The sequence below is a fragment of the Amaranthus tricolor genome, chromosome 3 (genome assembly GCF_026212465.1).
Source record: "Amaranthus tricolor cultivar Red isolate AtriRed21 chromosome 3, ASM2621246v1, whole genome shotgun sequence".
NCBI lineage: Eukaryota > Viridiplantae > Streptophyta > Magnoliopsida > Caryophyllales > Amaranthaceae > Amaranthus > Amaranthus tricolor.
Window position 1 is genome coordinate 32,938,507 of NC_080049.1, and position 15,735 is coordinate 32,954,241.

Sequence of the window (15,735 nt, forward strand, 5' to 3'; positions counted from 1 at the left end):
TTTTCCTATTTGAGAGGATTTGAATTTATTGGGGTGGGGATTATTTTGCGAAAAAATCCATAAATAACAGGTAAACAACTTATATCAACAAGAAAACATGTAAACAACCCATATAAAACGGGTCAGTCGTCATTCTCAATCCCAATGACAACAACAGAGAGTACAGTCTTGAAGCAAAAGCATTAAAGACAAGTGGCGTAAAGCAAATAATTAAATTTTTCTTAAATAAAAATAATTATCACCTGAAAAAAATGATTGCATGCCCGAAACCATAATCCAAGTGGGGAATAATAATAATACTTCTACTTGTTTTTAGAGATTGTAATATTTTTCATTATTTGTTCTTCTAACTTTGTTATCGACTCTTTTTTAATAACAGTCTAACCACTTTATTTAATTTTTATCCACGTTTTTTTTTTAGTTTTTTTTATCTACAAAATTTAATTATACCCATTATTTTATACGGCAGTTGCAATCTCATAGAGACACAAAGAAAGACTCGTAATAATAATTAAAAGTGGATAAACAGGAAGAGGAATCTGACATAGATTGTAAACAAAAACCAAAAAAGATTCTGAAAGCAAAGTATAGAGAAGTGAATCAAAGAAAGAAAGGAAGAATACTTGATTGAGTTCACTTACTAGATGTTGTAGTGTAGAAAGAAAGAGGAGTAAACATAAAGAAAACTGGGGAAGGCAGGAGGAGAAGTTTGGGAAGGGATATTTGATTGCATCCATGACATCACCGGAGTTATTGCTTCTTCTGCTAGCTTTCTTCCTTGGAGGATGAAGGATTCCACTTATCGTGTTCCTACTACTTCTCGTCTTGCTCAATGGCGCCTCGACAATCTTTCTTCTTGCTCTTATCGTCGCTCTGATCCTTTCAAAATCGGTCTTTGGAACTGGTATGTACTATGTACTGTCCCTTTTCTTTTCCTAACATCTAGTGTGTTCGAGTATATAACATATTTTGGGACCTTAACCATCAGCTTAAGCTTTTGGTTAAGTTGGTTTCTTGACATAATATCAGAGCCAACATGACAAGAGGTCACGATTTCGAATCTCAATCACCCTATATAACATATTAAACTTTTGGTTGAGTTGGTTCTTTCACATGTCGTAACTATCCATGTATGTACTACCTAGTACCTGATAGCTAGTAGATGTACCTTCCATCTAGTGCTTGACAGGCTCAATTCTATGTTCCCACATCACTAAAATAATGAATTATGGACTTGCATATAATGCTGCTTGATGGATAATCTCCTAATACCATATGGTTCTGGTAGATAATAAACTTCATCATGTGTGTATGCAAGTCAACGACTCGTTGGTCGGTTTGTGGACCCAAGCTCCTCAGGTGCCCCGTAAGGGTGTACACACGAGTGGGCCTACGGGTGTCACGGCCTAACATTCTGAAGCATGATTAGAGTTGGGAGTTGGGTCTTGATGTTATTGTATCATTGTATTTAGGCACTTGGCTTTGGAGAAGAATAGGATCTTGCTGTTAAAATTGTATCCAGAGATATCCAGCTTTACCAAAGAGAACCCCCCTATAGCATCATTTGTTATCCGGGTCTTGTCTTCCATCGGTGATCGCAAGCCTCTCGTCCACCCTGGTAAGCAGAATTAATCAAATCTGTAAGTGATGAGAATCATACCCTTGTTAAAAGAGTAAAAGAGAAGACTTTGAAGAACTAGGCCAACCCTTAAACCAGATTTACATCTATTTTGTTTTGTGGTAACGCAGAAGTAAGAGATCAGGTGCTAAAAAACAACGACGATTTCATTTGGCCTATCGACATTCCACTGACGGGAAAATTGGTTATTGATGTTGAATTTCTGGACTTGAAAACTTCATCTTCACAGGTAGATAACTTGCTTGTACTTTACTTTGTTGTGTAATCATTACAGCTATAAATGGAAAGTGAAAATTGCAGGGTGGTGAGCCTTGTTCCATCTGGGCAGAAGGGTCAAGCGGCAGGCGGTCTAATAGCGCAGCTCTTGACAGCCTGAGACGGATGCTGACCGAAGGCATCTACACAGATATCACAATCAACACATCAAACGGACGTGTAGGGGCTCATAGAGCGGTTTTAGCTGCACGATCCCAAGTGTTCCGAAGCATGTTTTCCCACAACCTGCAGGAGAAAGAACTGTCCACCATAAACATATCGGACATGACAGTCGAGTCATGTCAGGCCTTGCTCGACTACCTGTATGGTTCCATTGAGCCCCAAGATTTTCTAGATCATCGTCTGTCGCTCCTACGAGCAGCAGATAAGTACGACATTGCAGACCTCAAGGAGGCTTGCCATGTCAGCCTTCTCGAGGACATTGATGCAAAGAATGTTCTAGAAAGACTCCAGAATGCATCACTTTACCAGCTGCCAGAGCTTAAGAATAGCTGTCTGAAATATTTAGTCCAGTTTGGAAGAATTTTCGATATTCATGATGACTTCAATGTCTTCATTCAGTGTGCTGACAGAGAGTTGATTGCTGAAGTCTTCCAAGAAATTCTTACTACCTGGAAAGGTTTCTGATTCTTTGTTGATTTTAGTTGTTTTTCATGTGTTGATGTATATACGATATGCCCGAGAGTAAATGGTGTAAAACCCGACTCCAATATCGATTTCATTGTACTTGGTGTACTTCTGAAGTTCTTTCAAGATTGTATTTTTTTCAAAAAGGGTGAAGGGTACTTCGCACCTTTTGTAATCTGAATATATACACTTTCAAGTTTATACACTATTTATTCATTCAAAAATTTGAATTCGTCATGACTATTATCATACCCGTTGTATTTCGCTCATAGAAACTATGTTCGGACTCTAGATTCAAGAATTTGAATTGTTGATTTGAAATCGGTGACAGAAGAGTAAGAGTAAATATTTACAACCATGTTGAGAAACTGAGGATTGGATGAACTCACCAAACTACAAGATTCAATAAAATTGATCTACAAGTTAAGAAGTGTCTCCTTAGGGTTCTTGGAAGGGATCAATAAGTATAAGTTGTGGGATCCTTACACATCAACAATCATCAATAGTTGGAAAGTCCCCTTCAATGAGTCCGTGTTTCTCCAAGCTTATTATTCTTCTAGTGAGCATGCCAAGATGAAGGTGAAGATTAAGAGCGATGTTGATACTCTTGGGAAGTCCTTTCCTCCTCAGACCCTGATAATAGTTTTCTATACGCGGGATACACTGGGTATGATGACAATGATGTTGTTGATACTCTTGGGAAGGTTGAGGAAGATGATGTTAATGTTTCAAATATTGAAGCACCTCATGGAGGTGTAATTCACCAATTCTAAAATAAATCCTCATAAGTAACAATTTGATGGCAACTTGAAAATGAGGATGTCCTCTAGATTTACCTAAAGGCTTTAAATTTAGGTAAAGCATAGTCCATTAGGAGGTTCCTCCCCCACATCCCAACTTACCGACAATCATAGCAAAAACGCCGTGTCACCATATGGTAAAGGTTTTGAGTTTACCGCGACCGGACGCATTGACCGCCAAATCATCCGCATTGACCGTGATATCTGTTTCGCGACCGTTACTGCGACCATGATCAAAACCGTATTTTTGCACTGTGTCAACAATTCAAAATGTAAATACAATTAATAAGAAGAGTAACTCAACGTAAGGTTGAGTTCCAGTTGGACATCTCTACTACTTATGATTCCTGATGAAACCCGCAGGCATCCAAGTTAATTAGAAAATATCATCATCACTAAGAATTCATGAGGCAAATGAAACTCACAAGAAAATCACTTGCTTAAGCTCCTAAACCAGAAGCCTATATCCTTTCTTCACTGTAAATGAAAAGGAATGTCCCTTTTTAGAAGCAACAATATATATATATATATATATATATATATATATATATATATATATATATATATATATATATATATATATATATATAAAAGAAGGATTTTGTTTGAGAAAACCACAGTTTACATGACTGAACTTTTTACGAAATGGACAAAAAAAATTACTAACCAGGAAAAATGACACGAAAACCTCTCCACCAACCGTCGATACACTAAAAAGGCGTGGTAAAGTTCCAATAAGCCTGAGAAAAAACCATCAAAAAGCCATCGAGTTAGATTGTCGCTTCTAACAACACCAGCTCCACAATTTCCTCGTTAAAAAAGTACATAAAACAGTTAAATGCAGAAGGTAACTGCAACGTAGATGAGTTGGGGAGTGGCAGATCGAAGGGATACCGGTGTATTTACTTGCAAATTAACAGTTAACTGCAGGATGCAGAAGGCAACTACAATGTGAATAAGTTAGAGAACTTGCACAGACAGATTGGTAGCTGATAATTATCAGGGATACCAGAACTCAACTGGAAAGACGAAACAGAACCAGCGTAAACATCTTCCATCAGCACAAAATGATTTGCCTAAGAGAGACGAGATTCAGTTGATACATCCCGAAGCAAATCATGCAGTGTAAAGAGAAACTCACACATGCATACATGCACACAGCTGCGCATAAATAGCTATTCAAGCAACATAGGAAAACTCAATATCGCACCAAGCGAAATTCAATTTGATACAAGAAATGATTTTAAGTTTCGGAATCATAGGAACCAAAATATGATCCCATGTTACAAAAATTAATGCAATAATAGGTAAAAGCTCATAAACAATTTTTTAAGCACCAAAATCAAGTATATATATAAATTAAAAAGGCAAGTCCAAAAAAGACAAAATACAATCAATAGCAAGAAATATGAAAAATCTAAATCCATGACGAAACCTCTTTCCAACCTCAATCCCTCCAATCTTCAACTTTTCCAATCTTACAGTAGAATCATAAAGATAGGTGCTCTAGGAGGTGATATCCCATTTTTATAAGGACCTTAAACATAAGCTTGCGGGAAACGCGAAAACAATCTCATATGTGAATGAATTAACTGTCCGTTTGGTTGTGGGTACTAAACAATGGTAATAGGAATGATTTATAGTGTAAATTTTCATGAAATGTATCATATTATTCTCATGGTAATGAAACTTTATCATAAAAAGATTTTTTGTTCACAATTTTCTCTAACCATCCAATACCACATTTTCATATGGTAATGCATTAGAATGAATTTTATAAAGACAGTGAAATGATTGAAGGAGAAAAAGCCTGGTCACCTAACTTGCCAAGAGATTTTGCTACTAAAATTACACTTATTTTTCATTACCATTCACAACCATTTAATACCTACTACCAAATGGATCATAAGAGTAACAACATTTTATAAGCAAGAGTAGCATTTAATCGACTCCTCTAAACTTTATGAATGTAAGAGTATGTGCTCCATATTCTTTGTGCTGAAGTGCTACTAATAGGGTGTGATAACACTCGAATTGCAAGTTCCAAAGTCTGCTCCATAAGTCGACAACCATGAGATGGGACTCATTCTTGTAGGATCTTTGAAATTTTGAATCACCCCAATAGATTAGCTCTTGAAATACACAACCACTTACCCATAATGATGCAATAGTTAAGTTACTTTGTCCCACCCCAGATGAGAAGACAGTGCAACCTCCCCGGAAAATCAATGCACAATATCTGGCAGGCGATGGAGATAAAGAACTCAAAAGTCAAAAAGGCAACAAGCAAGATTTACAACAAAACAGTTCTCAACTTAATTATGATGGACAAAAATCAGATGATCCCACTAATTTGTCATTTTACAGTGAAGTTGGCCCAATTGGACTCAAAAATCAGATTTACAATGGAACAGTTACGGACATCTTCTAGAACCGTGCGAATGAGAACCTGTACACCCGATGAAGTGATCAATTTTACCTTGCCCTAGGTAAAAACAAGTAGACTTACAACTTACAAGCAGGTGTTAATAACAAAATATAAGGCATCCATATTCCTTACAGAGAATTGAAGATATGTTAGCAGGACGGCACGTTATTTTTTTATGTCGATCAGTCAGTCAGAGCGGAATCTAAGTAAATAATCGTATCTTTAAGAATATTGATTGTATAGGATGCATGCAAATCAAATGTTTATGCAAAACTTATGCAGCTAAGAATAGGGAAAGTCAATAAGTCATCACACAGAACAAACCCATAAGATCTCACCAAGATCATATACAAAACTTGAAGGGAAATTGTGGCATCCTAAAACTGAGAAAACTACTGCATTAAAGGTATTTTCTCCTATTGCTTTGACACTACCTATAGGGGGTGTAAACAGTAACACACACTTCCTAATTCCTATTCTCTTTTTTTTTTCACACCTATTTAGTATTTTCACCATAGTGCAAAAATGGGGCAATGGTAGCGAGTTTTTTAGGGAAGAGTTTTTATTCCTGGCATAAGAAGGTACCTCATATTCGTATAATCCCAACCCCCTTAAAACCCTCACACGGCCCTAACGCCCCACAGTATATTCCAGTTCATCACACATCTCAATCACAAGGAAAAGTTACTTACATATCTACAAGATCAAAAAACATTGTAGTATAGGTATAATGCATCATAAACTTGCAAGACAACAAAAACTTTAGAATATGACAACCTGCACCTCAGCCTGCACGAATGAAACATACTGAAATCTGGTATTCTTCCATCAAGCCAGTGAGAAGTATCCAGCAAAGTACTTCTGGGGGTGCCATTATACCTGTACAGTGAACCACATAGAGTAAAAACCAAGCCCCCACTCAAAGTCTCAAAAAAGTAATTTATTAACACTTACTCCTCCATCCCACTCAAGAGCCACATTTAGGTCATAAAACTCTCACATAAAAATCCAAAATGTGATCGATTGAGTGGACAGAGGAGTATACAAAAAATAAACTCTGTAACCGGCTAACCGCAAGAAACGAACCTTAAAATTGCAGGGAGCATATTCTATTCACGGTGCATATTTGATCAGCATTCCACAGAAAATGTAACACTATGGTGGAATTAAATCTTAGTTGCACCACCTCATTGTGATCGTATCATAGAGGTTTTTAATTATTCCATGATGGTGATACAAAGTCATGAGTCATGACGGCTGCGACATCTCTGTGTGGCCAATGGAAGTAGTTCCTCAACTGTTGGTTGTCAATTGTCACAATCATAACTACACCCAAGACTTTGAACCTTTACCGGGAAACCTATGATTGGTCGCCTAGCTGCCTGCTTCCACCACACCTGATTTATTGACGAGGTCTTATCTCTAGTATTTTCCTTTACAATGACGCAAAACATTCAAGCTGTTTAAAGCAGACATCAGAAGTTGTTGCATATCATCCGAACTTTCATTTTGAGAAATAAACCCCCTCTCCAGCAGATCCATAAAAAGCATTTCACCCTTAACATCATCTTTTTTTTCGAGAACAGCATTGATGAGAATCTCAAAAGTAGTGATGTTAGCCCAAAGGCCCCTTCGTTTCATCTCCTCGTACAATTTAAAAGCCATATCAGTATCTCCCTTTGCATGAAGGCCTGAAAGGAGTACATTGTACAAAACAACATCAGGTTTTAGCTTCAATTTCTCCATATTTTCCAGCAAATTCAAAGCCTCGGTAACCCGGGCCTGTTTGCAAAGTCCATGCATCATAGTTGTAAATGTGGCAACAGATGGAACAAGGTTCTTTCTTAGCATGTAACCAAAAACTAATTCTGCATCATCAATCTTTCCACAATTCACAAGTCCCCGGACCATCGCACTCTCAGCTATATCACAGGAGCTCACACCGAGGGCTTTCATCTGATCTTTGAGCCTGAATGCACCTGCTATATCTCTTGATCTCAACAAAGCTTTCATTGCAGTTATGTACTGCCTGCATGCAGGAACAAAACCCTTAACCAGCATTTCATAAAAAACCATTTGCACTTCCTTGAAAGCAGACTTTTTGATCAGTCCAATCAAAATGTTGTCATAAGTAGCTCTATCTATATCCCTTCCTACCTTCGTCATGACATCCGTAAGATCAAATACCTTCTCCATCTCACCACTTTCACAATATTTTCTGATAATCATGTTAAATGTCCACTGATCAGGAATATATCCCTCCAAAATCATCCGCTTCAAACATTTAACGGCTAGATCCACTGCTTTTGACTCACAAAGACCAAGAATGAGAGAATGGAGTGTTAAAGTATCAGGGAGAAAACCCTTCCTTGTTAGAGAATTGTACGTACTAAGGCATTTAGATAATTCCCTCTGCTTTGCATACCCATGTAATAGAATGTTATATGAAACCAAATTCAAAAAGGAGCTTCCACCCATCAGTTGTAGAACTTCTTGCACCTTCACCATCTGCCCCTTCCTAAAAAATCCATCCATAATAGCATTTGCAGCCACTACGTCGAGGGAAACATCCTTTACCATATTTTCATACACATAGGAAGCAGCCTTTAGATGGCCTGCTTTAAATAAAGCATCAATCATTATCGTATATATGACTTGGCAGGGATATAAAATTCCTTTCTCGCTTAAATTTTCAAGGAAGAGAAATGCAGCAACAATTTTTCCCTTTTTACATAAACCGCTTAGAAGAGTAATAAACGTGTACCTATCAGGAAGAAGATCATTTTGAACCATTTCATCAACGAGCTCTAGTGCTTCTGCCAATTCGCCAGCTTTACACATTGCAGCAAGCAACGTATTATACGTAGCAGTATCTGGCATACCTGGGATACTATACAGTATTCTAAAAAAATGTTTACCTATCTCTAAGTTTCTGCCTCTACAGAGTCCTTTCAGAAGACTTTTATATGTAAAAGGGCTAGGATAATGACCTACTTCAATCATCTTATAAAAAAAAGAAAATGATTTTAAATCCATGCCTGATTTTGAATAACCATCAATCATGCAATCAAAGGTAATAGAATTTGGTCTAATACCCATTCTATTCATATGTCCCATAAAATCTTCAGCCTCCTGGAACATTTTATTGTCGCAAAGAGAGGCAACCAACAAATTACAAGTTTGGAGATCAGCTTGATGTCCATCAAAGTTCATGGCAGCATAGTGCTTGAAGGCCTCCATAACCATTCCTCGCTTGCAAGAATTGTAAATCATCATGGCATATATTATGCTGTTAGGAACAATTCCTGCCCCGTACATCTTACACAATATCTCCTTCGCATTATGCATCTTTCCCAAACTCAAAAAACCATTAATTAGCACAGAATATGTGATCACATCAGCACAAACACCATCCGTTGACATTGTGGCAAGCAAATCTACAGCTTCATTGAGCCTTCCATTTTTGCAAAATCCATCCATTATCATCGTGTACATGGTGCAGTTGACTCTAAAACCCTTTGATTTCATACTTTCTGTAACAGTTTTTGCAAGTTCAAACTTCGCACTCTTGCATAGGCCATTCAGAAGAGTCCCATAACTTACTTCATTAGGTACAAGCCCCACAGCTTCCATTCTATGTAGAATCCTAAAAGCTTCCTGAAAATTACCCTGACCACAATGTCCATCAAGTAACGTGTTGTAAGTGATATGGTTTGGATGAAGATCAAGCGTCACCATCTCATCAAAAACCTTAATAGCAACTTCAAGCTTCCTTTCCTTGATGAACCCATCAAGAAGAGTATTGTAAGTCACCTCATTCGGTAGTATATTCTTCTTCCTCATTTGTTTCAACAGTAGATAACCTTTAATACTCCTATTATTCCTACACAAACCACTAATGAACATATTATATGTACATGTATCTGCTTCAATACCTTTACAACTCATCTGATCCAAAAGGTCACACACTATTTTATATCTTCCATATTTACAATACCAACCAAGCAAAGTATTATAAGTAACCACATTGGGGGCATAACCAGATTGCTCCATTTTCCTGAGGAGATAGCCAGCTTTCTTAAGTTTTCCTTCTGAACAAAGAATTTTTAAGAGCACATTAAAGGTACTAACATCAGGACAAATTCCCCTAGCTAGCATTTCTTTAAAGAAAGCCCAACTCTGATGATGTTGTGTTGCAGCTAAGGTTATATTGCACGTATGAACTGATGGGTTAAATCCTCGAGAAGCCATCAAATAAAAAATTTGTAGAGCATCATCTACTTGTCCCATCTTCAAATAGATCCTCATTAATAAGTCAAACACTGAAGGATTCGAACGACAAAGGCAATAAGTTCCCATAAGAGCACCAAAAATGGAATTTGGGTTAGCACCTATGTGGGTTAGACGCTTGATAACTGACTTAGAGTGACCGTACATCCTAGCTCTAACTAGTATATGAATTGTAATACAGTGCATATGGATGATGTGGTCTAACTCTAAACCAGGTTGTTTCACGACCCAGTTGAGAAATTTTAGAGCTAATCTTCCATGAACCGGTCTAAGTGAAGCAAACTTATATTCCATGTGGTTCAAGGACTCCCACCGCTCAAGAGTGAGAATTGTATAAATGCTATCTTCCAATCCCCCTGTATCCATCAAGTATATCATCACGGTAAAGAATAACACTTCATGAAAAAAAATATCCAAATACTCAACGCATCCAATTGTACCTAGATAGTAAAACCTTGAAAAATGTCAAAGATACTTCATGCCCTATATAATATAGTGAATTTCATGCCAGCCTAAAAAGGTAAAATATGACTTCCTCCAAATTCAATTGCATATTCAAGATTTCAACTTCTAGACCAGGCTAAAACTCTGTTTGGTAAGTAACTTTGGTTTAACGAAAAATTTCCATGGGAACACAATTGAAAATTATCATTCCCTTTGACGAAAATTATATTTGGGAAGGGAGAAAATTGAACTACCCTAAGTTTTGGGCGGAAAATTATTTACATGGGCGCTTACATTTTCTATGTCTCATACTCCCAGCCACGTCGAAAATCTTAGGAAACATTCATGGAGATGATTTAGAAAGTTCATCATTGTTTCATAATCTAAGCTTTTAAGTCACTCGTTCAAACTTGTCTATTCAATTCATATATTGTCTCAGTTCATGCAAGATTCTTTGCAAGAGCATTCGGATGTTGTATTACGCACTGTACCTTTAAGGTATACCCGGTCAAGGCACATTGCTTCGGGTAGATAGAGATTTAACTTTACAAGGTTGGTGTGATTCGAACTAGGCAGCTTGCCCTCTAGCATTTGCAGCCCAACATACTGGTTAGTTTTCTTGGACAGTCTCCTATGTCATAGAAAACTAAGAAACAAAACACCGTCTCTAAATCCTCTGCGAAGGCAGAATACAAATCTATGACAGCTTTTAGTAATGAAATCAAGTAGCTCAAAAGATTGTTGTTGAATCTTAGAATTCACCATCCCAATTGACCTTGCACATTGCTAAAAAAAAAAACTAGTCTAACATGAGAAAACAAAGCACATTGTGGTAGATTGTCATTTTGTTCGCAATGCAATTACAAATGGGTAAACTGATTCAAAACTTGGTCATAAACTTGGACATAGATAGGTCACTTACACTCTTCATTTTGGGGCAAAAGTATGAATTTTTTTCATAAAATCAACCATGACTCAAATGTTCAAATTCAAAACCAGGACAAAATGGGGTGTTTGAGGAAGAAAAGTTCATGAACTAAAACTTAAATACAATAAAAAAAATCATATATAATCTAACTACTACATTCATTTCAACACTACCCATCATGGAAACCAAATCACATTAAAAAACAGTAAAATTTCAAGCACTTTCAAACAAAGTAGCTCAATATTTTCAACAAATACCAAAAATAATAAGTACTTAAAATGATAAAAAAAAAATTAAAAAAAAAAAGTAATGAACTTCAACATAAAAAAAAAAAAAAAAAGAAGTGGACATTACCAGGAAATTGGGGTGCGTTAATTTGAGAAAAAGCTCGAAACTTTGAGAATAATTTAGGAAATAAAGAGAAGTTTTTGATAGTTGAAGAAAATAAAGAAGAGGACATTTTGTTGGGTATCGTCTTCTTGTCTATTGAACATTTGCAGGAACACCAAAGGAGCGAAGAAGAAAAAAAATTCAAGGGGTTTTGCTCTACATTACGAATAGTAAACGACACCGTCTGGCCCTTTTTTTTTATATATGAGTCTTTCCCTTTTCTTACTTTTGATTATTAGAGAATATTATAAGTTGAGTAAATGAGGGCACTAGAGAGGTTAGATTGCATTTGCTTGCATGTTGGTTAGTTTTGTCTTTGTGTTTAGTGTTTTGTTTATATGTTTTGTGTTTTATGATTTTTATTTTGTATTCCATGTTTTTTCTTTGTACAAATTTTAATTGTCAAGTAATAAGTTGAGGGGTTTTTTCGATTGCGACCTCCTCATGATGAGGTATTGGTCTACCTTTAATCCCATCCTCCCCACACCCCACTTTGGGTGGAACTCATCACGTTGATGATGATGATGATGAATAAGAAATAAATCAATGTTTATAAAATTAAAGTTGCAAGCTATGGTCATATTCAGTTCACCTTAAGAAATAAACTAATACTCCAAAAAATAGTTACAATTAGTAAAATCAAGTTTTAATCAGTAAGACTTGCAATTAGTAAAAATAATTTAAATCGGTAAAATTAAATTTCAATTGGTAACTAAATCAATAAAAACCAATAAAAATAAACAAAGCCTAAATCGGTTACAAAAATTCAAATGTTTAATAATTATTTTCTAACTTTAAAATTCAAATTATTATTATTGTTTATTTATTATTTACTTAAAAATGAATATGATTTGATGAAATTTATTAACTTAAACAAAAATCGATAGAAACCTTGATTTAGAAATTACAACTACTTTTTTATTGAAATAATAGGGTGTATATCTTTCATATTATAATAATCAATATAAACAATAGCAAAAAAGCAACATCCTAAAATTTAATTATGCGAACCCTAGCTTCAAAACCCAAAAATTTGTGTTGAAAGAAACTTTACGGTGTCGAGCACTCTCCACTTCAACCAAAACTCTCATCATCATATTTAGTATATCTCATTCAAAATAATTATAATCAAAGTTCAAAATTAGAAAACGAAAAATTATACCCATATTCAAGAAATAAAAAAGTTACTATCATATAAGATTCGAGACCATTAGCTCGAACCATCCAAAACGCTCAAGGCTCAAATGATGGTGTATAAGCTACTCCAAATACTCCTAGCAAAGCACACACCATTGGGGTAAGGTATGGTTGAGACTTGAGACTAACAAGTACACACCTTAATTAAAGGTATCTATTCTAAGGTGTTGAGCTTACATAAAGTCACAAGCTAGGAAAAAGTTTAAACCTACAAGAGAACCAAAGGCAATGGAAGAGGTGGCTTAAGCAGGCAATGGAAGAGGTGGCTTAAGCGTGGCTATGCCCTCTTAATTTTTATATAAATTTTCTAATTTTCCCTCCCTCCCTCCAAAAAAGCTATAATTTTTACAATGTCTGTCATTGTTGCAAAGTTGCTCTGATACCATTTGTATTATTCCGACCCCATAAATCGTCGGTGACTACCCATGAATGCTATAGATTGCCCCACAAACCAACGCAACATTTTTTAGCGCACTTTGGTCTCTACACTCAAGAGAATTTTCTAACAAGTCAATTCTTCTAAGATTACTTCCTACTAAGCATGCTTAACTGTAGAGTTCTTAGCAAATAAGTTTTTTTGGAAAAAGATGCACCTTATTCATATTTATAGTCTATCAATCATGTTTAAAGCTTACACGGAGTATCACACATGTGGACAACAACAATAGATCACTTCAATAATTGGCTTTGCATCTAATGGCTACTTTGATTTGAATGTATTAACCGATAAAATAACTATTGTGGAGATGTTTTATAAATATATTAGTTTTTGAATGTTGATTATGCCTTAAAAACCAAAATGATAAGAAAAAAACTATAAAATAAGTATTCATATAATTTTTTCATTGTGCCTTAAAAACCAACTTTTCAAATCATGATAAAAAAAATCATTTACTAAACACTATACAACATATAATATAGTATATAACATATATTGAGACTTCAATCTCATTTATATTTGTTTTCAATATACCCCAACAATAAAAGACTTATACTCCCTCCTATTCATAGAGAATGAGACATTTCTTTATTGGGCCAATTCACTAAAAATGTCCCAGTTCTATTTTCGTCATTCTTTTTTATCCATTTACCCTTACTACAACAACACAATAACACATAAATATCAATGCCCTTTATGAAAAAAAAGAGTTTTCCAGCTATTTTTAAGTGGTCTCTCACCCTCTTTAATTTTGATGCAAAACCCAAATTTTTCATTCTCTATAAATAAAAAGAAGTATTAAAATACTCATTTATTATGAAAGAAAAAAAAATATACATTACTTTATAAACTTGGACAGTAAATTCAAGTATTATCAATTCTCAGATGCCACATGTATTTCATTTCATGCATACCTATTCTTTTTCCATTACCAAGTCCATGATGAAAGTGGAGTAGCATTATCATTATCATTTAATCTATTATTGTCAATAAACCAAGAGTATATATAAAAGGAGCATATAAATTTCAGAATTTGTGAATCAGTGAGGTCAAAATTTCCTTTTTCAACCCAACAAATTGCATCTCCTTTAACAATGGAAGTGCATGCAGAATATAATTAATTTGTCCAAAGAAAATGCATTTATTTTATTCCCCCAACCTTTTTTCCCTTTCTAAGAACCAGATTCTAATTTTAGTGGAGATAATCTAATAGAATTAGTACAATATATTTGACAGAATAAGAATGTAGGAGTACATAATAATTGATTGATTTGCAGAATGAAGAAGCAAGTACAATAAATTAAAGTGGCCAATATCTAAAAAAACAAATAAACTCTTAATTAACCTAGTCCACATTTTGGTCACTATTATTAACAGGGGCCTCTTATTATATGATTGGTATGGGATCATCCATACTAATGTACTATAGAAAATCTTAATTAATTACAGTGATTTGTAAATCATCATAAAAGACAAAAAATATATTAATAAAATATATAAAATACAAAAAGATAAATTACAATTTAAAAAAAGTCACCCTATTTATACTTTCGCATGGGTGTGATTTGTCAAGTTAAGGTGGCAAATAATTACCTGTTACACAAGGATTATGCACAAAAATTTAAGAAATTAGTTTTTTGGTGTTAAAAAATCATTATAACATCTAAAGCAAAAAGTGCAAAAGTTAATAAGGTATGAGTAAGGAAAAATCATGTACAAAATAAATACATACAATCATTTTTTGTCAAAAATAATAATGTGTCGAATAATTAGAAACAGTTAAATAAGAAAAGTATAGCATATATATAAACGGAGTATTATTCTCCATGATACATATAGCAATTAGCCAATTACATTTATGTTTTTCTGTTAAAGATCATAAGTGTATAGATGAATATTCAACAAATATAAAATTTGTTTACGTTAATGTAAGCAAGATGTTTTCATGATAAATATAAATATATCTTCGTTCATAAACTTGTACCAGGGGCAGAGCAAAGAAATTTGAAATCCAATTTATTTTTTACTTGTAAATTTTTTAAACTAGGAGCTTTAATAATTTAAAAGAGATTTTCTTAAACTAAAATAAAAAATCAACACAATCATATTTTTAAATATTATAATTTAAATAAAAAGTCAACATAGATTCTAACTAAGTTAATATTAATATTAATTTATAAAAATAACTTAAATTAATTAGTTAAAAATTAAAATTTTCATCTCTAATGTTATAAAAAAAAAACAAAAAAAAGTAATAAATTTATCGAAAATGTTTGA

General features: G+C 34.6%; 2 protein-coding genes across 12 annotated transcripts; one reads left to right on the forward strand and one right to left on the reverse strand.

Annotated features, from left to right (window-relative positions):
• The first annotated feature begins 769 nt into the window (after positions 1–769).
• Positions 770–2,766, forward strand: LOC130809059 (BTB/POZ domain-containing protein At1g55760). The gene is made up of 4 exons (XM_057674684.1): positions 770–904; positions 1,473–1,618; positions 1,750–1,868; positions 1,940–2,766. The coding sequence occupies exons 1-4, from the start codon at positions 786–788 to the stop codon at positions 2,540–2,542; spliced, it is 987 nt and encodes a 328-aa protein (XP_057530667.1). The 5' UTR covers positions 770–785; the 3' UTR covers positions 2,543–2,766.
• LOC130809058 (pentatricopeptide repeat-containing protein At5g55840) lies at positions 2,752–12,114 on the reverse strand. 11 transcript variants are annotated; one of them, XM_057674679.1, is made up of 8 exons: positions 11,787–11,999; positions 10,996–11,088; positions 6,857–10,416; positions 6,548–6,649; positions 4,363–4,418; positions 4,010–4,082; positions 3,768–3,819; positions 2,752–3,594 (listed from the first exon to the last, which is right to left on the reverse strand). In XM_057674679.1, the coding sequence occupies exons 1-3, from the start codon at positions 11,890–11,892 to the stop codon at positions 7,193–7,195; spliced, it is 3,423 nt and encodes a 1,140-aa protein (XP_057530662.1). In that variant the 5' UTR covers positions 11,893–11,999; the 3' UTR covers positions 2,752–3,594; positions 3,768–3,819; positions 4,010–4,082; positions 4,363–4,418; positions 6,548–6,649; positions 6,857–7,192. The 11 variants fall into 11 exon arrangements, with proteins under 11 accessions (XP_057530662.1, XP_057530663.1, XP_057530657.1 ...); XM_057674680.1 differs by lacking the exon at positions 4,363–4,418 and having other exon boundaries at positions 6,554–6,649; XM_057674674.1 differs by lacking the exon at positions 4,363–4,418.
• Between the last annotated feature and the right edge of the window lie 3,621 nt (positions 12,115–15,735).

Coding starts and splice junctions, on each gene's coding strand:
- LOC130809058 (XM_057674680.1), bottom strand. CDS start 11,892: ATGTCCTCTTCTTTATTTTCTTCAACTATCAAAAACTTCTCTTTATTT. Junction 11,089..11,786: donor TAACGCACCCCAATTTCCTG/GTAATGTCCACT, acceptor TGCAAATGCTAG/AGGGCAAGCTGCCTAGTTCG. Junction 10,417..10,995: donor TGACCGGGTATACCTTAAAG/GTACAGTGCGTA, acceptor TGATGGATACAG/GGGGATTGGAAGATAGCATT.
- LOC130809059 (XM_057674684.1), top strand. CDS start 786: ATGAAGGATTCCACTTATCGTGTTCCTACTACTTCTCGTCTTGCTCAA. Junction 905..1,472: donor AAAATCGGTCTTTGGAACTG/GTATGTACTATG, acceptor CATTGTATTTAG/GCACTTGGCTTTGGAGAAGA. Junction 1,619..1,749: donor CAAGCCTCTCGTCCACCCTG/GTAAGCAGAATT, acceptor GTGGTAACGCAG/AAGTAAGAGATCAGGTGCTA.